General features: G+C 35.4%; 1 protein-coding gene across 1 annotated transcript in view; it reads right to left on the bottom strand.

Annotated features, from left to right (window-relative positions):
- Window positions 1-22,057, bottom strand: part of TTN (titin) — a 271,570-nt gene that overhangs the window by 139,862 nt on the left and 109,651 nt on the right. The window contains exons 112-148 of the mRNA XM_004375465.1: window positions 21,515-21,562; window positions 20,055-20,459; window positions 19,111-19,173; window positions 18,681-18,758; window positions 18,436-18,513; window positions 17,761-17,847; window positions 17,450-17,530; window positions 17,153-17,236; window positions 16,644-16,727; window positions 14,546-14,632; window positions 14,227-14,307; window positions 14,001-14,081; window positions 13,749-13,832; window positions 13,390-13,491; window positions 12,810-12,926; window positions 10,453-10,533; window positions 10,185-10,259; window positions 9,872-9,955; window positions 9,642-9,725; window positions 9,288-9,371; window positions 8,570-8,653; window positions 7,761-7,841; window positions 7,239-7,442; window positions 7,038-7,115; window positions 6,743-6,817; window positions 6,446-6,538; window positions 5,549-5,653; window positions 5,255-5,352; window positions 5,107-5,167; window positions 4,815-4,898; window positions 4,550-4,627; window positions 3,951-4,034; window positions 3,605-3,688; window positions 3,301-3,384; window positions 2,855-3,133; window positions 1,325-1,384; window positions 488-562 (exon numbers count right to left, since the gene is read on the bottom strand). Of these exons, the coding sequence (XP_004375522.1) occupies window positions 488-562; window positions 1,325-1,384; window positions 2,855-3,133; window positions 3,301-3,384; window positions 3,605-3,688; window positions 3,951-4,034; window positions 4,550-4,627; window positions 4,815-4,898; window positions 5,107-5,167; window positions 5,255-5,352; window positions 5,549-5,653; window positions 6,446-6,538; window positions 6,743-6,817; window positions 7,038-7,115; window positions 7,239-7,442; window positions 7,761-7,841; window positions 8,570-8,653; window positions 9,288-9,371; window positions 9,642-9,725; window positions 9,872-9,955; window positions 10,185-10,259; window positions 10,453-10,533; window positions 12,810-12,926; window positions 13,390-13,491; window positions 13,749-13,832; window positions 14,001-14,081; window positions 14,227-14,307; window positions 14,546-14,632; window positions 16,644-16,727; window positions 17,153-17,236; window positions 17,450-17,530; window positions 17,761-17,847; window positions 18,436-18,513; window positions 18,681-18,758; window positions 19,111-19,173; window positions 20,055-20,459; window positions 21,515-21,562 (3,675 nt within the window). The remainder of the gene's footprint in view (window positions 1-487; window positions 563-1,324; window positions 1,385-2,854; window positions 3,134-3,300; window positions 3,385-3,604; window positions 3,689-3,950; window positions 4,035-4,549; window positions 4,628-4,814; window positions 4,899-5,106; window positions 5,168-5,254; window positions 5,353-5,548; window positions 5,654-6,445; window positions 6,539-6,742; window positions 6,818-7,037; window positions 7,116-7,238; window positions 7,443-7,760; window positions 7,842-8,569; window positions 8,654-9,287; window positions 9,372-9,641; window positions 9,726-9,871; window positions 9,956-10,184; window positions 10,260-10,452; window positions 10,534-12,809; window positions 12,927-13,389; window positions 13,492-13,748; window positions 13,833-14,000; window positions 14,082-14,226; window positions 14,308-14,545; window positions 14,633-16,643; window positions 16,728-17,152; window positions 17,237-17,449; window positions 17,531-17,760; window positions 17,848-18,435; window positions 18,514-18,680; window positions 18,759-19,110; window positions 19,174-20,054; window positions 20,460-21,514; window positions 21,563-22,057) is intronic.

Here is a 22,057-nt window from a genome sequence, read left to right as displayed (position 1 = left end):
AATCTTTAAAATATGTTAGGCCTTTCTCAGAATTTTATAACTGGAAAGGACTTCAGAGAGAATTTAATTAAAATTATTGCCTTTCTTTTTTTTTTTAAATGTAGGTAAACTTGCTTAAGTGGGGAAGTCAGATTTTCTGCACCAATTACTCAGGCTAACTCAGAAATTTCCCTTGGACAAGCTCATCCCATAATTGCTAACCAAGACATTTCATGAAACATTTCCCATGGCAAATACAGTCTCCTGTCAAGGATTCTCATTAAAATAAAACAAACAACTCATAAACAAATAGGCTGAATATGTAAGAAAGGTGATTCAATTGGTTTTAGTTTGTCTACCCAATTTCTATCAGGAAAATAAGAATTTCTTTTACAGTCTGAACATGTTTATTGTCTGGAGTGAAATGTGTATTTATCTCTTTCAAGCATTAGACAACGATAAGACAGTGATGACCTTGAAAATGCTATTTTCTTAGAAAGTCATCTACCTTCAGCAGGTGGAACTTCCTCTTCTTTAGGGAGCACAATTTGTCTTTCTTCCACTTTCTTAAGTACCTCAGGAACTTAAAAGATATTGTTTTAGACATTTAAAATGCAAGAACCAAAGAAGAGTACAGAAAGACCAATTTTTCCATTTTCACCATAAGAGAATAAATATCAGAACATACACACAAGAGGAAACACTGACATTTCACAGACTTAGTTAATGAGACAAGAATAAAGAAGTTTGTGGTTTAAGATTAAGGGTCCATTAAGGAGAAAGTCTATCTTCTACTGCTGGAACCTCTTGTTTTTCAGGAAGAGCAATAAATACTTCAAGGACAGGTTTCTTAGTTACTTCTGGCTCTTTAAAGATACATGATTTTAGTATTTCTATGTTTTAGACACAACATACACAGAAGGCAAGCACAGAATATACAAAGTGGAAAAACTGACATAACACAAACATGGATGCAACAGATTCACAAGTGACAATGTAAATGACAGACAATACAATGCAAATGTTTATGTTGAATGTCCTGTGCAGATGGTGTCACAGTTCAACACTGCTGCAGCAAACACATCCCGATGAGGGGGTGATGTACCTTCGGCAGGAGGCAACACCGCTTTCTGAAGTCCAGGAGGAGGCACCTTCTTTTCCGGTTCAGGTTTCTTAGGTACCACAGGCACTTTAAAGATATTATTTATAATTTCAGTTTCACAAACACAAAGACAATGGATACAGCAATAAGTTATAACACATATTGAGATGGGGCATTTTTACTTTTACAGGTGAAGGAAAGAATTGGAATGACAGTGTCTAATTTGCTTGGGAAGAGCAGTACCTGTAGCAGGTGGAGCCTCCTCTTTCTTGGGAACAGTCACTTTCTTCTTAACCTCAGGCACTTTAAAGACACCATTTCGTAAGAATTTATTTTGAGGGACAAAAAAGGGAACAAGAAGTCCACACACAGAACAACATGCAACATCAATAAAAGCATAACACAAGTTGGAAGACCAAACATTACAATGTAATTGGGTTTTGTAGAGCAAGGGGTCCGCAACATATTTGAATATCAGAGGATAGACGCTGCCATTTCATCCATTTAAATTTAAATTTTACTACTCTTTTATTAAATCACTATAAAGTGTATCTGAATCCTTGAGATTCAAGAAAGGATCAGTTTTACCACTGCACAGGATTACTTGACTAGTCTGGCGGAGGAGTTATGCTTATTTTAAGTAGCAATGCCTTGATTTTTTGTAGAAAATATTATTGAGCAATAAGGCATAAATATATCGATTATGTCCTGTACTATGAGCTGAATGAATATGTTAAATCTATATACTGTTCATTCAGTGATAGAGTACTTTTAAATACCTTACTTTATTTTATCTTTACAATAACATCTGAGCCTGATATGACTGTTATTAGTATCCCCATTTTACAGGCGAGGCACTGTAGACTCAGATTGGTTAAAAGAATTCCTTAAAGTAACACAGCAAGGTACAAAGCCAAGGCTAAAATAAAAACTTGCTGGGCTACCATTTATATGTATGTATCAGAATATGGACACTATTGCCCAGTGTTTTGATAAATACCTTAATCTTTTTTTTTTTTTCTTTTCAGTCTGGTGTTACAAAGGCACTTTGTAAATGGAGGGTTAAATTAGGAAGATTTAGTCATCATATTGTTCCGTGTAAATTTTTTTTCCTGTAGATAATGTAGCTTTGCAAAAGGTCTATAGAAAAATTATGATGTTTAATAAAATTATAGGAAATCTGGCAGATCTTTTGTGGCAGTTTGGGGCCCTTCCTTTCATCTTTGCTCTTGAATGCTGATTTGCATGTATCCAATGAAAAGAAAGAGGTGTCAGTGTCTCTGAACATTTTCAGAAGTAAAAAATGTGACTGTCCATTTTATAAGTACTTCTTTTTTCATGCAAATCAGTTCCACCCTAATTTTTCTGGTGAAGCTCTGGATGTGTACCTTTGGCTGGTGGAGGAGGTTCCACTTTTTTAGGAGCGAGAACAGGAACTTTCTTCTCTGGCACAGGTTTCTTTGGCACTTCAGACACATAAAACATTTCATTTTAAGACATTAAAAACCATATGTACAGTACTGTATAATAAAAAGACATATAAGGCTACGAATAACTGAAAAACATTTTATATAGAATTTGAAAACACATTCAGGGAATTTACAGTAGACAGACACACAATGATTAAGAACACATACGTCTGAAATGTTTTCTAAGACTTACATGGTAGACAATATACAGAGCAAAGCATTATAAATAAACTGTAGACAAAGAGTTGGTAAGCTAGAATTCAGAAAAAAAGAGGCCTTGAAGATTCCAAGAAGAGCTGCTAACCTGGCGCAGGAACTGGCAACTTAGGTTTAATTTCTGGAAGAACTTCCTCTTCTTCAGATACAACTTCTTCCTCGGGTATAAGTTCTTCTTCCTCAGGAAGAACTTCCTCTTCCTCAGGGGGAACTTCCTCTTCCTCAGGGGGAACTTCCTCTTCCTCAAGGGGAACTTCCTCTTCCTCAAGGGGAACTTCTTCTTCCTCAGGTGGAACTTCTTCAAATGGAAGCTCCTCTTCCTGAAGCAGAGCTACAGGAACTGGAACTGGTTCGGGTTTCTTTGGCACTTTAACGATATTTATTCAATCGTACAAGAATCACTTATATGCACAATATTAACAATGGACAACATAAAAATGAGTATTCTATGATCATAAAGCATCAATAGTCATTACTAAGGCTGTATAATGCGAGTTTTCATTTTTGCCCGGGTTCTGTTAAGGATTAATGTACCTTTGGCTGGTGGAGCTTCTACTTTTTTCGGAACAGGTGTTGGTTTCTTTTCTTCTGGGATGGGCTTCTTGGGCACCTCTGGCACTTTAAAGATATTGTTTGTCTTTATGAATGTATTCTTTTACATGTCTTAGAGCATTAGAATTTGAAAAAGAAATCATGAAATACCTGCTATATATTTCTAACATGTCATAATTTTTTAAAACATGCAGTATTATGGGGGAGTTTGTATGTGAACATATACAAAACATGAGGGCTTTTTTTTTTTTTTTCTTCATGTACTTTAAATGATGAAATAATGTACCTTTAGCTGGTGGAGCCTCTACTTTCTTAGGAGCAGGAACTGGCACCTTCTTCTCAGGCACAGGTTTCTTGGGTACCTCTGGCACTTTAAAGAAATGATTTAGAGAAAAATTTTAAACAACGTAAAAATATTGCGTCCAAGCATAATCACAAAAACATTAAGATAATGAAATAAAAGTATGACTATGGTATTCCAAGAAGTTTTTATTTTTAAAATAAACTCTTTTTCCCCCCATAAATAAATTAAAGAGTTGCCTCCTTAAAAAGCATGAGATGGAACCAATTAATTTTTTACTCATATGCAAATCTGAAACAAAAAAGTCATGTGACAATGCAAGTTCATGTACCTTTGGCAGGTGGGGCCTCCACCTTTTTAGGAACTGGTGTTGGTACTTTCTCCTCTGGTACAGGTTTCTTGGGGACTTCAGGAACTTTAAAGATATTAAATCAGGTTAGTGTCACATTTTTCACCCATAGATAAGGACCCAGCAATTTAAAGCCTTAATTGAAACATCACAAATATTCTTACAATTTCACTTTAAGACTGAAAATACTAATAAAATACTAATAACAGCCACAAAAACAAAGGAGAAACACACACATACACACACACACGGAAACACTGAAGAAACAGACTGGTGGTAAAGACAACACGCAATGCCTGGTAAGTAATTTTGTACATTTTGATACTGCAATAAGAATGTATATAACACTCAGAACTTTCCACTAAAGAGGAGGAGCCAAACACTAAGCATAAGCATGCTTTGATGGCAACATTCGGAGATGGATACACAGTGAAAATGCTTGTGTGACCAGCTGGGTGATCCTTCTCTTGGCAGTAATATTGTTAATATTGCCACGTGGAAAGGACTCATATGGCTCACCAAGTTATGCCATATGGGTAAATCATTACATTATTCCACTGATGATTATTAAGGAGATGTACCTTTAGCTGGTGGAGCCTTCTCTTTTTTAGGAATGGGTACAGGAACTTTCTCCTCTGGCTTCTTAGGGATCTCAGGCACTTTAAAGATATTATTTATTGTTATGTTCTAACCACTAGTAACAACACATCCAGATAAAGAACAGTTAACATTTTAAAAAAGATAGTAATGCAAAAAAAATGTGGTACTCAGAAGATATTTAAGTATTTATATATAGATTAAGTCTCCTATGTACCCCTTATATGAAGGGTGGGGAAATCAATGTACCTTTTGCGGGTGGGGCTTCCTTCTTTTTGGGAACTGGAACAGGTTTCTTTTCTTCTGGAACAGGTTTCTTAGGTACCTCAGGCACTTTAAAGATATTAAGAATTTCGGAAATGTAGAAAAGATATAAAATGCAAAAAGCACCTAAAGAAATCATACTTTAGCATCTAAAATTGTCTGTTTCTAATAAGCAGAATTGGTCATTTGGTGTTAATAAACCCCAGAATCTGACCAAATCACACACCCACACTCCAGCGATGCTGCTGGGTATCCCTTTGCAGAAGACATAATCTACCTTTGACTGGTATCACTGGGACCACTTCTTCAGTTACAAGCTCCTCTTCTTCATGAATGTACTCTTCTTCTTGAATATATTCTTCTTCATGAACGTACTCTTCTTCACGAACGTACTCTTCTTCACGAACGTACTCTTCTTCATGAACGTACTCTTCCTCTTCAACAAGATATTCCTCTACTTCAGCTACACCTTCCTCTTCAAAGGCAAGCTCTTCTGGTTCCAGTCTTTTAGGTACTTCTGGCACTTGAAAGATATCATCTTAAGTTGGACATTTTTCAATTATTCAACAAAATCAAGAAACTTAAGAACACAGGCCCATTTGTAACAGAAGAAAGAACAAGATTTACCCTCCCACAAGAGAACTTTACACATAGAACTGAATATGAATTTAACACCAAAGAACATCAACAAGACATTAAAATGAGTTGTAGTTTGGTACCTCTAACAGGTGCTGCTACTTCTTTTTTAGGGACAGGTACTGCTACTTCTTTTTTAGGGACAGGTACTTTTTCTTCTGGGACAACTCTCTTGAGCTTCACAGGCACTTAAAATATTAAGTACAAGGACACTTTATTGTCATAAACAGGCCCACCAGCCAATGCTTACTTCGTTGTACTTTAAGCAGACAGAATAATTTTGCAGTTGCCTTTAATGTGAAAGATATGCAATTGTTCATCTATAAGAAATTTTATTTTTTCCTCGTAAAGGATTCTGAATCTCATAAGCATAAAAACACATAGAAGTAGTACTCTAAGTAAGTCTGAGATAGCAGAACCCACACGTAAAATGATGCTTAGTGTACCTCTGCTTGTAAGAAACATTTTTACTAAAAAGCTAAATTTATTTCTGGATAAGTATACTCCCTAAAATTTCAGAGAAGTTACTTCATGCTTAGTATAAATCAGGAAAAACAAAACCAAACCAAAAACAAACAAACAAACAAAAACAGGACATTTAGATTTATTTTTAAATTTTCAAAATGACTTTACAATGAATAAACAGTTATCAAGCTTATGAATATTGACATATCATTATGTCAATTTAGGTAAATTAGGAATGTGCCAAATGGTCACCAACTTTAAATGCAAACATTCTATTTTATATGTATTGTAGCCTTGTGACAGGACACAGCCATTGTATGAGTGGCTGTGGGTATATTTTGAAAAAACTTTTCCTTTTAAAGGTGACATTAACTTCTTATTTTACATATTTTTACATCTAACATCCTCCCAACAATTTCAGAGACACAAAACAACAAATTAAAGCAAAACACAGTTACATTAATTTTAAAAGAGACCATATAATGAATCGCACTCTACGAAAGAAATGATTATACCTTTAGCAGCTGGTTCAGTCACCTGCTCTTTCTCGCGTTTGGTAATTGAAATATGTATTTTTTCCTCAACAACTTTCTTTGATTCCTCAGGCACTTTAAAGATAGTAATTATTAAAGAGCATTAAAACCAACCACATGAATACAGTGTAATAAAAATACATGAAAAACTGAAATGTTAGAATCAGGACCAGAACAATCCATTCAGTAAAAACAAAGAGTATCAGACGAGGCAGTAGGGCGCACTTAAAGAACAGAACTGACAAAGACATTTTTGGTAGTTATTACTCTGTAATGTACCTTTCGGTGGTGGAGGTTTGAGTTTCTTGGTAATCGGCACTGGTACTTTTTCTTCAGGGACAGCTTTCTTCAACACTTTAAAATGTCAATATTAAGAGATTTAAGAACCTGAACCAGATTTCTCAAGAGTGATAAGAAAAAGAAGTTAAGAAATATGACATACAACATAATATACCCCACCCCACCCCCTACACATACACGATTTGAACACTGTCATTTCAACACGTATTTACAGTAGGACAGACATGGAAGAAACACAAACGTCTTGCAACTGGTAATATTTTTCTCACTCTACCTTTCGCTGGTGGGGCCTTTGGTTTTGTGGGAACTGGTTCTTCTTGGACAGGTTTTACTGGGATAGGCTTCTCAGGTTCTTTAAAAATACACACAAGGTATTTAATGTTAGCATTTTGAACATAAATCAGAAATTATATTTCTTAAATGGAATAAAATAATAAAAATATCTTTTATCTACAGTGTAACCATAGCCTCACACCTGTGATATATTCTTCACGCTCTTCATAACGTTCAAGCTCACGCTCTTCATATTCTTCATACTGGTCATATTCTTCTGTTGGTTCATACTCCTCAAATTCTTTATAATCATATTCTTCGTATGCTTCATACTCCTCTTCCTGTTGTACTGAAACAGCTTCTTCTCGGGTGTAAGACCATTTTTCCTCTTCTGTTACAGCTACTTCTGTAATAATATTAACAACAGGTAGCATTTTACTTTGTGAAGTTCACTTAGGGTAGGGATGATAGTGACAGTGTGCTTTGATTTCATTCCTTTGTGATGGTCTCATGGTTTAATGCACTGGTTATGGGAGACCCTCACTGTCCTTTGCTGGTCAAGGTATTGGGCAGTGTACATTTGCTGTGATTTGAAATGCTGGATTCCTTGCCTTTAGTCAACAATTAGCCAATAAAGTATAAGAGTCAAATTGGGAACTGGCAGGCAAAGAGCCATATGGTTCCATGCTTCATTTTATTAAATTTAATCGAGGCACAAATATGCCTTCAGCATAATGAGGTTCTCTTTTTGGAACTTCAACAGGTACTTTTTCTTCTTTAACAGCTCTTTTTCTGATTTCAGTCACTTTAAAAGAATAATTATTAAAAGTGAATTGCAAGATTCTGAAAATATATGTATTGGGAGTAATTTTGCACAAACAATCCAAGACAAAGACAACTATTAACAATGCCTGTTTAAGTGGCAAGAAAAATCAATAGACCCGGAAATAAACATGGTCTCATATGCAGATGAATACTTTTTTCTAAGCTAGCTAATGCTTCAAAGACATTGAATAGCTTTAGGAAGACTAAGCAGTATTTTTAAAAGAGATGAAACAAAACTAGACAGCGGAAACAATGACTATGAAACTAAATAAAGGCATTAGACAGAAACTTGGGTTACATAAATATTCCTTTACCTTAATTCTAAGGTATTTTCATAAGCTCTACTGGCACAATGTAGAAAATTCAGGATTTAAGAAATTAAAAATTTCACCAAAGACTGCCACATAAAACAAGTATAAGGCAAGTAAGTGTAGATAGACAAACAACAAAAAATACATTGGAATACAAATAAATTTTAAGGAAAACTATCTTCACATGTTTTGGGGCAGCTTCACATTTTTTAGAAAAAAGAGAGTAAGAGCACTTTCTGGTATCAGAAAGGTTTAGTTTTGAAGTGATAAGAAATAACATACATTTATTACTTACCTTATAATCTGTATTTAAATTCTTTTCTCTAGTGACCCCCATTCTACTAGATTAGTTTCAACACCTAAATGCTTATTTTGAACTTTTAAAGAGTTGGTATACCTTTAGCTGGTGGCTCCTCCTCTTTTTTAGGTTTGAGTTTTAGAACTTTTTCTTCTGGGACGGCTCTCTTGGGTTCCTCCGGCACTTTAAAGACAGATTTCACTTTAAAGAATTGTTTCCCTCATTCAAACCACAAAAAGTATAATAGTAACTAAAACAAGGGACTTGACATTTTCATTACTTCAAACGTGAAACAACAACTGTGACAACAACAAAACCCAAAACCCGTAACCAGTGTACGTGGTAAAGAAAATTTAAGGTGTCAAGGATTGAATTATGTCCCCCTAAACTATGTGTTGTAAATCTTAATCCCTATACCTGTGGGTATAATCCCATTTGGGAATAGGTTGTCTTTGCTATGATAATAAGGCGGGATTAGTATAAGGTATATCTTGAGTCAATCTCGTTTGAGATATGAAAGAGATTAAACAGGTGAGCAGAACGAGATGGGTTAAGATAGATGCCAAGAAACATGGAGATCTCCAAGGAACTAGGAAGCAAAAGCTAAGGAGACAAGGACCTTCCTCCAGATCTGACAGAGAGAGAAAGACTTCCCCTAGAGCCGGCATTCTGAATTCAGACTTCCAGCCTCCTAAACTGTGAGAAAATAAATTTCTTTGTTAAAGCCACCTACTTGTGGTATTTCTGTTATAGCAGCACTAGACAACTAAGACATAGGGCAAGTACAACATTCTGCTTATTGCAAGGGGTGATATGCCTCTTGCTCTTGGAGCTTCCTCTTTTTTAGTTACAGCAATATGAGATTTTTCTTCCTGGGAAATTTGCTTGTGCCTCTCAGTCACTTAAAGGATAATTTTAGGATTAGGGAGTGATATTATTTAAAGTGGAATTTTAGAAAAATTTATCAGCCGGAAACAAATTTACAAGGTACACACAAATAAACATCACAACAAATAAGTAATACTCCACCCAAAGACAAGGCAATAATACACCATTGCCACCAACATACACCAATAACCTACATATAAAAGATGTGACCCAAAGGACAGCAGTGACAGAAAGAGAGACAAGACATATGTTTCTAGTTTTTGTGGCGGGGGATTTCATTTACCTTTGGCTGCGGGAGGTTCTTCTATCTTAACCACTTCTGGAGGAGCCCTTTTTTCTGGAGCTGGTTTCTTTGGCTCTTCTGGTACTTAAAAGACATCAGGCAACAGGGTCAAACATACAATTTGAAAAACACTAAACACTGGCACACTTATTTTCTTGATAGTAACATATCAATTTGAGAGGAAAAAGACAGGCATTAATTATTCAAGAATAAAGTAAAATCTGATATACCTTTAGCTGGCGGCACCTTTTCCTTTTTAGGAACTGCAGCAGGAACTTTCTTCTCTGGCACAATTTTCTTAGGTGCTTCAGGAACTTTAGACAGATTAGGTTTAAGAATATTAGTTTATATTACATAAGAAGTAACATAGTTTTGGGGCTTAGAACTGACTTTTTGAAAAGATCACACATAATCACAAACATTAAGGATTATACTCAGCAAAAATACATGTGTGGACAAAAACTTAGACAATTATGCAAACTAAAGTCATTATTATATCTATTAAGACACACAGTATCATACATATTTTAAAGAGAATTGTACCTTTAGCTGGTGGAGGCTCTTCTTTTTTAGCAGGGACTTTCGGTTTTGGTACAATTTTCCGAGGCTCCTCGGGCACTTAAAAAGATTATAAAATACACTTGTAGAAATGTCCAGATTTATTTTTAATAAAAAATAGGAGGAGTCTTTTTATTTAGACTTAATATTTATCAACGTTGAAATACAGACAGTAAGTTAACTATAAGAGAACATAAAAAACTGGACAAACCAAACACACGTTGGACTAAAATTTATTTAACAATTGATATACCTTTCGCTGGTTCAGCTTCCACTCTCTTAGAAATAACGTGCAGCTTTTCTTCTACAACATGTTCTTCAGGCTCTTCCATCACTTTAAAGACACCAGTTTTAAAGAAGATCAATTATTGTGTTTTTCACCTTTGTTTTAGCTGTAACTTATCACTTCAAAAAGTAATTAAAACAGCAGAAGTTTAACACTTGTCAAATCCCCAATTGCTGCCATTTAAAATACCCAAAGAACAGCATTTTAATCAAAGCACATGCTTTGATAAAGAGTATGGGAAATATCTTTCATTAATTTAATTTTCAAGTGTATCATAATATAATAATGACTATATTCACAAGAACAGGACAAGTAGAAGACAAAAAACAATTTTAGTGGCTAAATTAACAAGAACACAAGAATTTGAAAACAGCTTTCAATAATAATAACAGAATGCTCTAGATTTGAAGTCTGCAAGGCAGAAACATACTTGCAGAATCACATATCAAGTTTATCAGAAAGAAGAGCTGTGTATTGCATATGAAAAACCTCCTGAGGACTTGGAAACAAGCATTTTTTCCCCTAGTTTTGTAGGGGCAGGTATGGTAGAAGAGTCAGGAGTCTTCACATGATCTTTGAGCCTATGCGTATAAAGTTAATTACAGAATAGAAAGGTCCATTTAAAAACACTTCTGCTGTTTATACTGTAAGTAAACTTGTAGGCCATCCATCCATCTTTCCAGAAATCTTTTGGGCTTAATGAAAACATAAGAATATCATAGAATGACTCTCCTTTAAATAGAAAGTCTGGGGTACTGAAGGAAATTGATAATGTATACTCTCAAAAACTGGAGTAAGATTCATACAATGAGAATTTTCCTTGTATACATGTTATGTTTTGTGTTCCAAACATAACATTAGAAGGGATGAGGTCCTTCTTCAAATCCACCAGGTTCCTGACGTATGACTAACATAATGGCCTTTCCCAAGAAGCACAACAGAGCTGGTGGGCTTCCTCTTGGGAGTTATGTCTCATCTTGCTCTATTACTGGCCATTCCATTAAGACTGTACATCCTGGATTTCACGTGGACTTTTCTTCCAAGTGGAGAAAAACGGGGAAAAACCCACCTCTTACTGGCCAAAGATGCACTCAAGGACACCTCAATGTACTGCAATTCTACTCATTTTTTCATCGGGAAGGGAGTTAATTTGTTAATAATAGAACTTTTGATTTCCCTTTACAGCAGAGCTACATTAGGACTTTCTTAGGGAAGTTCTTTTGAATATACAGTATAGCTTTAACCAGAATGCTGGATTTTAGCAGGAATTGTGCTAATGCCTTAATTCATTAAAAATGTGTCCCAGTATTGAAACAAAGCTTGTTGTTCAATCCTTAAGAAACTACAAAGAACTACCATTATAAGTATGGGTTCATCTGAATGGCAAGTCATTCTGATCACAGATATTACATAATTGATTCCTCTATACATGAAGTGTAGGAAAGGCCTATGTATTCAGGGCTTCCGACTCACAAACCTGGCCTTGACTTCTGGATGTGACAGGGTAACAGAATTTCTAGTTTGTTTTTAAACTGTGAATCAGGACACATTAGTGAGTTATGAAATCAGTTTATCAGTTACAACTTGCATTTTTTAATGAACAGAATAGAAAACATCAAAGTGTATTACACATGGTAAGGATAAGTACTATTTCATAAAATTTGTTTCATCTGTGTGTGTGTGTGTGCGTGTGTGTGTGTGCATGCATACATATACATGTACAAGGTTAAGGCTGAGAAACACCATTTTATATTACTCATGTTTTAGACATTAGACTACTAAAGTGAAGTTTATGCCTGTCTACCAAGTCCTCTTTAATAAAACCATATATGTACATGGATACCTGCCCTCAATAGTTAACTATAAATGATAATTATTGAAGTCTTTTTCACCATATAAACAAATAAAAAGGGGTGGATAAGAAATACATTGGTATGTTTACTTCTAAGTAATGCCCCCAAAACTTTTGTTCTGAACCAAAGATATATCTAATGAGGGCTGGGCAGCACAAGCAGTTAAGTACTCAGCTGCTGACAGGTTAGTGGTTCAAGTCCATCTACAGCTGCCTTGGAAGAAAGGCCTGGTGATCTACTTCTGAAAAATCAGCCATTGAAAACTCTGTGGAGCACAGTTCTAGTCTGACACACATGGGGTCACCATGAGTTGGATTCAACTCGACAACAACTTTTTTTTTTTTTAAGTAGTAATGAGGCCAGAAGATGCTTCTTGAATTTGTGTCACTTTTCACTGATCTGATAAACAATCTGTAAAAGGAAACATCTCATAAAAACTCTAGATCATTTCTAGCTTACTGTATTGTTTACCTTCATATTCTGTAACCTCCACTTTCTCCTCCTCCTCTCTTTCCTTTTCTCTATAAACTGAAACGGAAACTCTTTCTTCTTTTTCTTCTTCATAACTCCATTCCTCCTCTGTGGATATTTTAAAAGATAAGATTTAATTTAAATTAAGCCTCCTCAAATACTGATTATAGCCATGTGTTCACTACAGATGTATAGTGGTTCTTCTCTCTGATTAAGGTATGACTTCACAGTACTTTCTCATTACAAGAAAGAGAGAGCTGATTTAAGATGCGGGCACAATGCAGCCCAAGACTGAGAAGGATATTAGAATTATGTCCAGGTGTGGCCTTATCACACTTAACAGATTTTCAGCAGCCTGTCTCGTTTTCTTAGAATGATTCAGGGCCAATATAGACACAAAAGACTCAGTTCCAGAAGGTTACAATAGGTAGACACATTCTGATACCAACATAACAGGGAGACAAAAGACAAGGACAGCTTAAAAGGTAAACGATCACATTTGGGAAGAAGACAAGCCTTCAAAGAAACACACAAACACTCATTTCTCCTGTCATTTCCAATTATACATCCAGTTATATACCTTCGTGCCACATGACTTCCGTTCTGTGAGGAACTGCAACTGATAGTTTTTCTTCGGCAACAAATCTTTTTTCTTCTACAACAGCTTTCTTAGAAACTTCAGCTTTAGAAAAGCATTAAAGTTGAGGTTTAAAAATGAAGAATTTTAACAATTCTCTTTCCCTAGAATTTGGGTAAGATTTACACAGTACAAGTTTCACTAGCAAAACCGGAAAACAAGTTACGCAACGTATCACGAGTATATAACACAAAAATTTTATCAGAGGCAAGATAAAGGCTCGGTAAAAGAAGAGGACATATATAAAAAGCAAGAATTCACAAGCTAAAAGATCTTTGGCAGAGGCCGGAGACAAATCCTACCTCGGGGAGGAGGAGCTTTCTTTGCAACAGGAACGGGCACCGGAGCTTTCTCCTCTGGGACAGGTTTCTTACGCAACGCTGGCACTTTAGAAACATTAAAAACGTTTAGAACTTCAATATTAACTCGTCGAAGCCCAACACAAAACACAGATATACACCTACAATGCAATCATCACAAAACTAACAAAACCATAATCTGCCTTGGAACATATTATTAAAAAGATGGGTCTTGGAAAGAGAGAGAGACAATACCTTTCGGTGGTGGAGCTTCTTCCTCTTTCTTAGGAACGGGTCTTCTTTCTTCTGGAACTTTCTTCTTTGGTATTTCTGGCACTTAAAGGATGGTATTTGATTTTAAAATTCTCACAAAGGCCAAATAAATGAGCAACACAGAATCTGCAGGCTCAGCAAATAAGACATGCAATTAAAGAAGCTTGAAGGAATGACAAGATTATTTCGTAGAGACAGGATTCAGTACCTGCTGGTGGTGGAGATTCCTCTCTTTCAGTAACAACTGTTATTTTTTCTTCTGTGATGACTCTTTTTTGTACTTCAGGGACTTGAAAAAACATTAATTTTTAAAATTGACTTTATATTTTCTAAACTAGCTGGTATACTGTTATTTTGTAAGAAAGTAAACAGGCAGACTGACACTTAAATTGAATTCTCTCACTTATACCAGAAAACATTTCATTTTGAATTAAACTAACTCGATTAACAGAAAATTAAACACAAAAAAATGCTTCCCACTCAAAACATAACAAAAAAAGGTTTCTTCACTAAGCAAGTCCCTGTACCTTTAGCTGGTGGAGGAGCTTCCTTTCTCTTTGCAACAGGAACTGGAACTTTTTCTTCCGGCACAGGTTTCTTAGGCACCTCTGGAACTTAAAAATTTTAAAACACAATGTTAGTTCAGACATACCACTTTTTTGAATGGACATGCACATACACAAGTCTTTATGTCGTTCATCAATGTTATTACAGACGCTCAATACATAGGGAGAATAATGCAGAATAGTGAATCTAAGAATTAACCAATAATGTTATATAGTTAGACAGTTGAAAATGAGAGTATGTACACAAAAGGATGTGTGTAGAAGTCCTCCTTTCTTTACAGATTGGTATGCTTTTGGTAAAAACAAACTAGTCTGTGATTACACAAACAATATATAGTGTGGATTTAGTATACAGAAAAATCTCTGTGTTTTGTATTCAGAAATGACAAGGTTCAAAGACTAAGAAGACTTTAGTTGTGTCTATATAACTTCCTTTGTTTTCCATTTCTCTTCGGATGTTTTTGGTATGCCTGTGATGTATTCAACATTTAGAAACTACTACTAATCTACAGTAGGCTTTCAATCTGATTTTTATGTGTCAATGGCTTCGGAGGGTTGTGTGTGCAAAATTTTGTAGGTATGTGCATATGTGGTTTTTTCTAAGAGGCTCTATAGTTGCGTCTGTGACCCAAAAAGGTTTACAATGGGCTTAATTTTTCTATTCTAAATGTTGATGATATTGAATTTTTAATTGGAAGATGAATTTCAACAGCATGCATTATTGGCAATAATTATTCATATTTTAGATATCAGTAGCTTTTGTGAACCTCTGTACATCTATGCTTGCATGTGTAATATCTTGGTGTAACTATACAGATATACACGTATACATGTTTACAGTATGTTATATATACATGTACATGCATATGCATATATACGTATTAGTATGTGTATTTTATGTTAGTTGTCTGTCGACAAATAAGATATGCCTCTCCCTCAGGAGTGATCAAGTGACTTGGTGTTAGTATTGGTCTTAGTAAATATGACCTTTGTATTTTAATGGCTAGAGAACCACAAAAGGTTTAATTTTATTTGGCTACAAAGACAAAAAACACCCAGAATTCTAAATGATCTGGGGGTTTGAGAAAGAGAAGCAGATTAGATTTAGGAAATAGAAACATTAAGAAATCAGGCAAAAAGAAACATAAAGTCTGTATGTGATTTGAAAGATAATGATTTTATTAAGCCTGGTTTCTCCTGAATTGGATGATGCTGATTCTTGCTGAATGTTCCTATAACTGGCCAGATGTATGACGTTTGTAACTTTATTGCCTATAAAAAAGTAGTATCTTTTAGTGGCTAGAAGAGTAGGGCTTGAGATTCTGTTACAATTATGACAAATTTCTGCTAGAGAGTTTCTTGCTACAACAGATAAGCGGGGAAGGGTTTGTACTTTCAAGAAAAGCAAGGTGTCTGCACTGTAATACAGAAGCGTATCTGAATCCTAACATACATAAATGAAATGTACCTTAACTAGCTAATTAGATAATTGCAACATTTATGGCTAACATCGATGTCCGATTAACTTCCCAAGAAACATAGTGACAGTAAATGCCAAAATATCTGTATTTTTCCCATCATTCAAGACTTGCCATTATTGACTTTTAGGAAGAGTGGCAGTTACCAGCAGCATTGTGTACATCTCTATCTAGTCAACATTCAGTTTTCCAAACACTCTCCAGTTGTCATTGCCTAGCTCTACTCTTTAAAGTGTTTTTATTAAGAAAAAGTAACACGTATGAGCGGTGAAAGAGCTTTTCTTAGAAACATGTCTGTAGAAGATGAGTGTTTCACAAATATTTCTTCTTTTTCTAAGAAAGGGAAGATATTAAAAAATAAGAGCGATTTAACATAGCTCTCTTAATAACACTTATTGGGTGCGTCTTAGGAAGGTTAAGTATCAAAGAATGTATATCAAGAGTATGTCCTTGAAACAGGCAAACATATTAAAAACACAAGGAACATGTAAAAGCAAGAAAATTGACAGCATAGGACATATGAAGACTGCAGAAAGCAAGCAGCCAGCATTTAAGTGGCCCCGTGGTCCATGCTGTTGTACCTTCTGGAGGAGCAGCAACTTCCTTCTTGGGTACAGGAACAGGCTTTTTCTCCTCAGGCACAGGTTTCCTGGGAACCTCAGGCACTTTAAAGATACCATTGGTGAAACAAGGTTGAGAATTCTAGTCTCCTTCTGAGACATTTAAGATTACATGAAAGCATATATTTTTAGTAAGAGTGTAAGAACAAAGAAGTAGCATTTGGTCATTTAGTACGCTCTACTTGTGATAGAAATGTATGCTAAATAAATCAATACCACATAGACATTACATGAATTACATGAAGCAGACAAAGACCTTCTTAACGTGGTTTGGAGTCTAAAAATGTTACTGATACTTGTAGAACACATTACTACAAATTAAATGTAATCAACACACATGGAACTAAATACATCACAATGGTCACAGATGATATTTTAATTCACAGACCCTGTTAAAAAACAAACAAACAAACAAAAAACAGCAGGAAGACAGACACTAAACATTTTTTTTCCCAAAAATAATATTCTACCTTTGGCTGCTGGGGGCTCCACCTTTTTAGGAATGGGAACAGGGACCACTTCTTCTGGGACTGGTTTCTTAGGTGGCTCAGGGACTTTAAAAAAAGGTGTCGGTTTTGAGAAATTGTGCGTTTTGACAACAAGGCATATGCTGCAACATTCAGAATTTAAATAAAGATCAGACATTCCCCTTTTATACCAGTTGAATGCAAGAAAATTATGTTTTAGACACCGAGGTAAGGGAGATGGATGAATGGTTAATTAGAAAACGTCGTGACTGTTTTAAACTTAGAATGAATCACTAATACCTTTAGGAGGAGGCTCAATCTTTTTGGAAACAGCAACGGGAACTTTCTCTTTGGTAACAGTTTTCTTTTGTACCTCAGGGACTTCAAAAAATGTACATTTTAATTACTGATATGCCATGTTGTGGGTGGCAATTGTAATTTATAAAGAATACGGAAATAAAAATTAAAACAGATATAAACGTGAAATGAAAAGATGACAGAGAAATACAGAGGGGCAAAGGGTCTGGATGATCACAAATGAGGTAAGAAGAGGAATAAAAACCCATCTAACGCCCTTCCATTTGATCCCCAAGTTCATATTGGCCTCATACCTGTAACTGACACCTCCTCCTCTGTGTGAGAAGCAAAGAACATCTTTTCTTCTGAAACAACCATCTTCTTTGTATGCACAGCTGGTACTTTAACGAGAATATTTTGCATTAGTATTTCTTTTTCTAGGACAACACATCAGATCAAATACATAAATCATACACTATATTTATGTCTTCAGACACAGAATGAGTGGGTTAATATGATAGCTTGAGAACAAATTCAGTATTGACAAGAAAACAAATCACGTTTTAATCGACAGGAACAAACAACCCACACAGCCTTTATCAAACATTATTAAATGGGAATCAAATAGACACAACTTCTTCACACACAATGTGGTGCTTTTCAAAATCTGTTATGAGAGGATGGGGAATGTTATATGCTTTGCATAGTTAAGTTAGGAAACTACTCATTAAACAAACTCTTCCTTAGGTAAAAAAAAAAAAATTCTGTAATTTTTGAAAAGCAAAAGTATAAACAAATGTCATTATTTACTTACATAAATCATAAGTGCAGCTCAACATAGGATGTGTATTACATAAAATGTATATTACATAAAAATGTCTTTTTTAGGTGGTTTCAGATTTGTGAATTATTTAGCAAAATACGTATACACATCCATACACATAAATAAAAATGTTTAAAACTTGCAGGTGAAAGATGAAGATGTATACCTTTCACTTCAATAACTTCTTCCTGTACTGGAGTCCGGGAAGGTTTTTGTGGAACAATCTTCTCCAAAACTTGGGGTACTTAAAAATACGTACAAATACATTTGTATTGTGAAGAATATGGTTTTGCACAAAATTTAAAAAAAAAATTTAGTTGAGATGAATATATAAGTAACTAACATGTGAGTATAGATCAGTAAACAGAGTACTTGTGCACATGGCAGTGGAAAGGTTTGAAATGATAATACCTTTGGTGACTTCAACTTTTTCTTCCTCCATTCTTCGGGAAGTCTTTTCAATTTTTTCAACTACTGGCTTCTTAACAACTGCAAGCATTTTAAAGAAATTGCAGTACTTTTAGAATTTCTATTAAAACCTACTCTTTATTTATTTTAAAGAGCCAAGTTTGTTGCTCTGAACTTTAAGCACAAGTTTCTGTACTTAAAGTATTTTGGTTACGTTTTATTTCAAATTTCCCATAATAGTCTTTTTTATCTTGTTTTTTTACTTTTGCACTAGATGAATCACATAGAAATTCTTAAGACAAAAATCCACTGAAACAATAAAGCTTAGAGATGTTGTGCCTATTGGATTGAGCTGGTGATTTGTACATCTTTGCCAAACAAGCCATGATAATGATGTTGATGCTTATCCATTTAAATAATTCCAATTGCATACCTTTAGGAGGTGGTGCTTCTTTCTTTTCTGGCACTTTTGCTGGAATTTTCTTCTCATGTGGTTCTGTAATAAAAACACAGAAATAAGAAGAGATGTTTAAATAGGTTTAAGTTCTGAGAGGTTATATGAATTGTACATGAGAAGTTAAAAATTTAAGATTTGAGATCAGTATTGCTAACATAGGATCCCTGGCGGTGTAGTGGTTAAAGTGCTTAGTTGCTAACTGAAAGGTCAGTGGTTCGAACCCACCAGCCACTTTGCGGGAGAGAGATGTGGCAGTCTGCTTCAGCATAGATTACAGCCTTGGAAACCCTACAGGGTGGTTCTATCCTATCCTATAGGGTTGCTATGAGTCAGAATCACGGTAGTGGTTTTTTTTTGGTTTTGCTATTGCTAACATAGGAGCCCTGAAGGCACAACAGTTAAGTGCTTGGCAGCTAACTGAAAGGGTGGCAGTTTGAACCCACCCAGCAGCTCCTCAGGAAAAAGACCTGGTGATCTGCTCCTCTAAAGGTTATAGCCTAGGAAACCCCATGGGGGCAGTTCTACTCTGTCCTGTGGGGTCACTTTTAGTTGAAATAGACTCGACGGCACCTAACAATAACATTGCTAACATGATTCTTAGTGCTGGGTTTCGAATCAGGATCAATCAGAGCTGCAATGAGGCAGTGAAAGTAAAACTTGAACTTTCTGTGACAAAATAGCACTTGTAATTCAGTCTTTGTAGTAGGACTGAACGATTCAGTTTACAATGTCAAAACATGAAAGTTACTCTGAAGAGAGTGACTATTTTAAAGATAAAAGTTTTTGAAGATTTTTAACCCTACAAAATCTAGAATGATAATTTCATCTCCATTCCAAATAGAGCTAATAATATTGAAAATATAACAAACTGTGCAAAAGTTAGGAAAAAAGAAAAAAAAAGGCATCCAGTTTGTACATACCTTCATAAACCTCCTTTTGAACTTGAATAACTTCTCTTTCTTGGTAAGCCTCCCCCCAGTCTCCCTCGTCTTCATCAAGACCTTCTTCTCTTTCATAGTACTCTTGCCCTTCTTCAAAATCTTCCTCCCATTCCTCATAAACTTCCTTTTTAGCTTCTACCTTGGTCTCTTCATAGTCTTCACCTGGTTCTTCATAATAATATTCTTCATACGACTCCGTGTAAGGTTCCACTTCCAGTTCATCATAAGGTTCTTCGAAAGATTCTACAAAAACTTTCTCCTCCTCATAGACAGCTTGCTTTCTCTCATATACAGCTTCTTTTTCTTCGTGAACCTCTTTCTTTCTGATTATGGTCTTTATTTTTATTTCTTCAGCCTTGGAGGATACATCAATAATTTCAGGAGCTAAAGGAATAAATAAGTAAAAAGGTAACATTAATATATGGATTACATCCATACAATTATTTCACTAAATGAAAGTCTATGTAGTCAAACAATATCAGTATCTCAGATCTCAGTATTATACAGTGAAACCTGTGAGAACCGGAACTGGACGAGACAGCCTTGTTTTTCCGGGTCTCGCAAGTGTTCCACCTTTGACAGGGTGCAGTCTTACCAATTTCCTATCGCCTGTTTTAGTGGAAAATATTTGAGTTTTCCTTCTCCGACAGGTTTCTACTTTACGTAGGTTCCGACTTTCACAGGTTTTACTGTATTTATATTTTCTTAGGTTTTTCTGTGTATTGCTCAGCTTAAATTTTTGTTGACCTTGGAGAATGATAAACAGTATCAAGATGCACTCTACTCTTGATTTGAGGATTTTTCCAGCTTGAACAAAATGGCGTCAGGAAATACTGTCAAATGGACACAGCTTCCATTGTTCTATGGAAGCTCCAGTATGCAGAACCCCGAATTTCTTCCCAGGAGGTATTTTAATATTTGATAATTTGATGGAATTTATAATTAATGTTTCTGCAATATTTTTAATCTAGAGTTCCAGTTATTCTTTCAAACACATTTTTAATTTTAAACCTACATTTTAGGCTATTGAATGTGACCCTTCAGTCAGTTTAATGAAGATACTAAATAAAATTACATCACCAAATCACTTAGTTGATTTCATATAACCAAATTGTAAAAATATCTACGCTTCCATTATTTACGTTATCCTTAACATTTGTGTTAACCATGATTTAAAAAAAACAAAGGGATGAGTCCTCCTTGTCTAGCCCTCGCCACTTCTTTCCCTGCAGCCATTGCACCAACGCAGCATGAACTCTGCCTCGGTTTCCCTTCCTGGGATAAGAGCCAGTGCACCATCACTTCTCATGCTGATTTTAATAGAGCAGAGGAGACTCTACAACTTTATAACAAGCTAGGAGCCTAAAAGTAAGAATGAATTGCAGAAATGCAGATCTCAGGGATAAATGCAATAAAAATATTTAATAATTTTCATTTACCTTTTGCTGGGACCAAGACAGTAGGAGGTAGGGGCTTCTTGACAACCTCTGGGACTGTAAAAACATAAAATATGTGTTTATTTTTAGATTATGCACTGTTCAATGTTTACTAATCCTGTGCATCACTGTTAGTCATTTGGTGACCTAGGAGTACTACTGATATACCATCCCTGCCGGGAACCATCATAATGCTTTATAATTTCTAAATTCAGTTCACTAAAAATGCTATGCAAATACCACATTAACAAAAATGCAAGAACATTGAAGTTTGATTCTATCTGAGGTTGATTTAAAATAATTTAAACTATAAAATGGGACTAATGAGGCACAGCAGTCCAGGGACAAGGACTAGAAGACAGAAGGGGACAGGAAAGCTGATGATGGGGAACTCAAGGCTGAGTAAGGACAGTGTTGACATGTAGTGGGGTTGTTAACCATAGTCACAGGGAACATGTGTACTAACTGTTTAATGAGAAACTATTTTGTTCTGTAAACCTTCATCTAAAGTGAGAATAGCAGCACAACTGGAAGAACGTAATCAAT

The sequence above is a fragment of the Trichechus manatus genome, unplaced genomic scaffold (genome assembly GCF_000243295.1).
Source record: "Trichechus manatus latirostris isolate Lorelei unplaced genomic scaffold, TriManLat1.0 scaffold00037, whole genome shotgun sequence".
In the NCBI taxonomy this organism is placed as follows: domain Eukaryota; kingdom Metazoa; phylum Chordata; class Mammalia; order Sirenia; family Trichechidae; genus Trichechus; species Trichechus manatus.
This window is presented reverse-complemented; position numbering and strand designations above follow the sequence as displayed.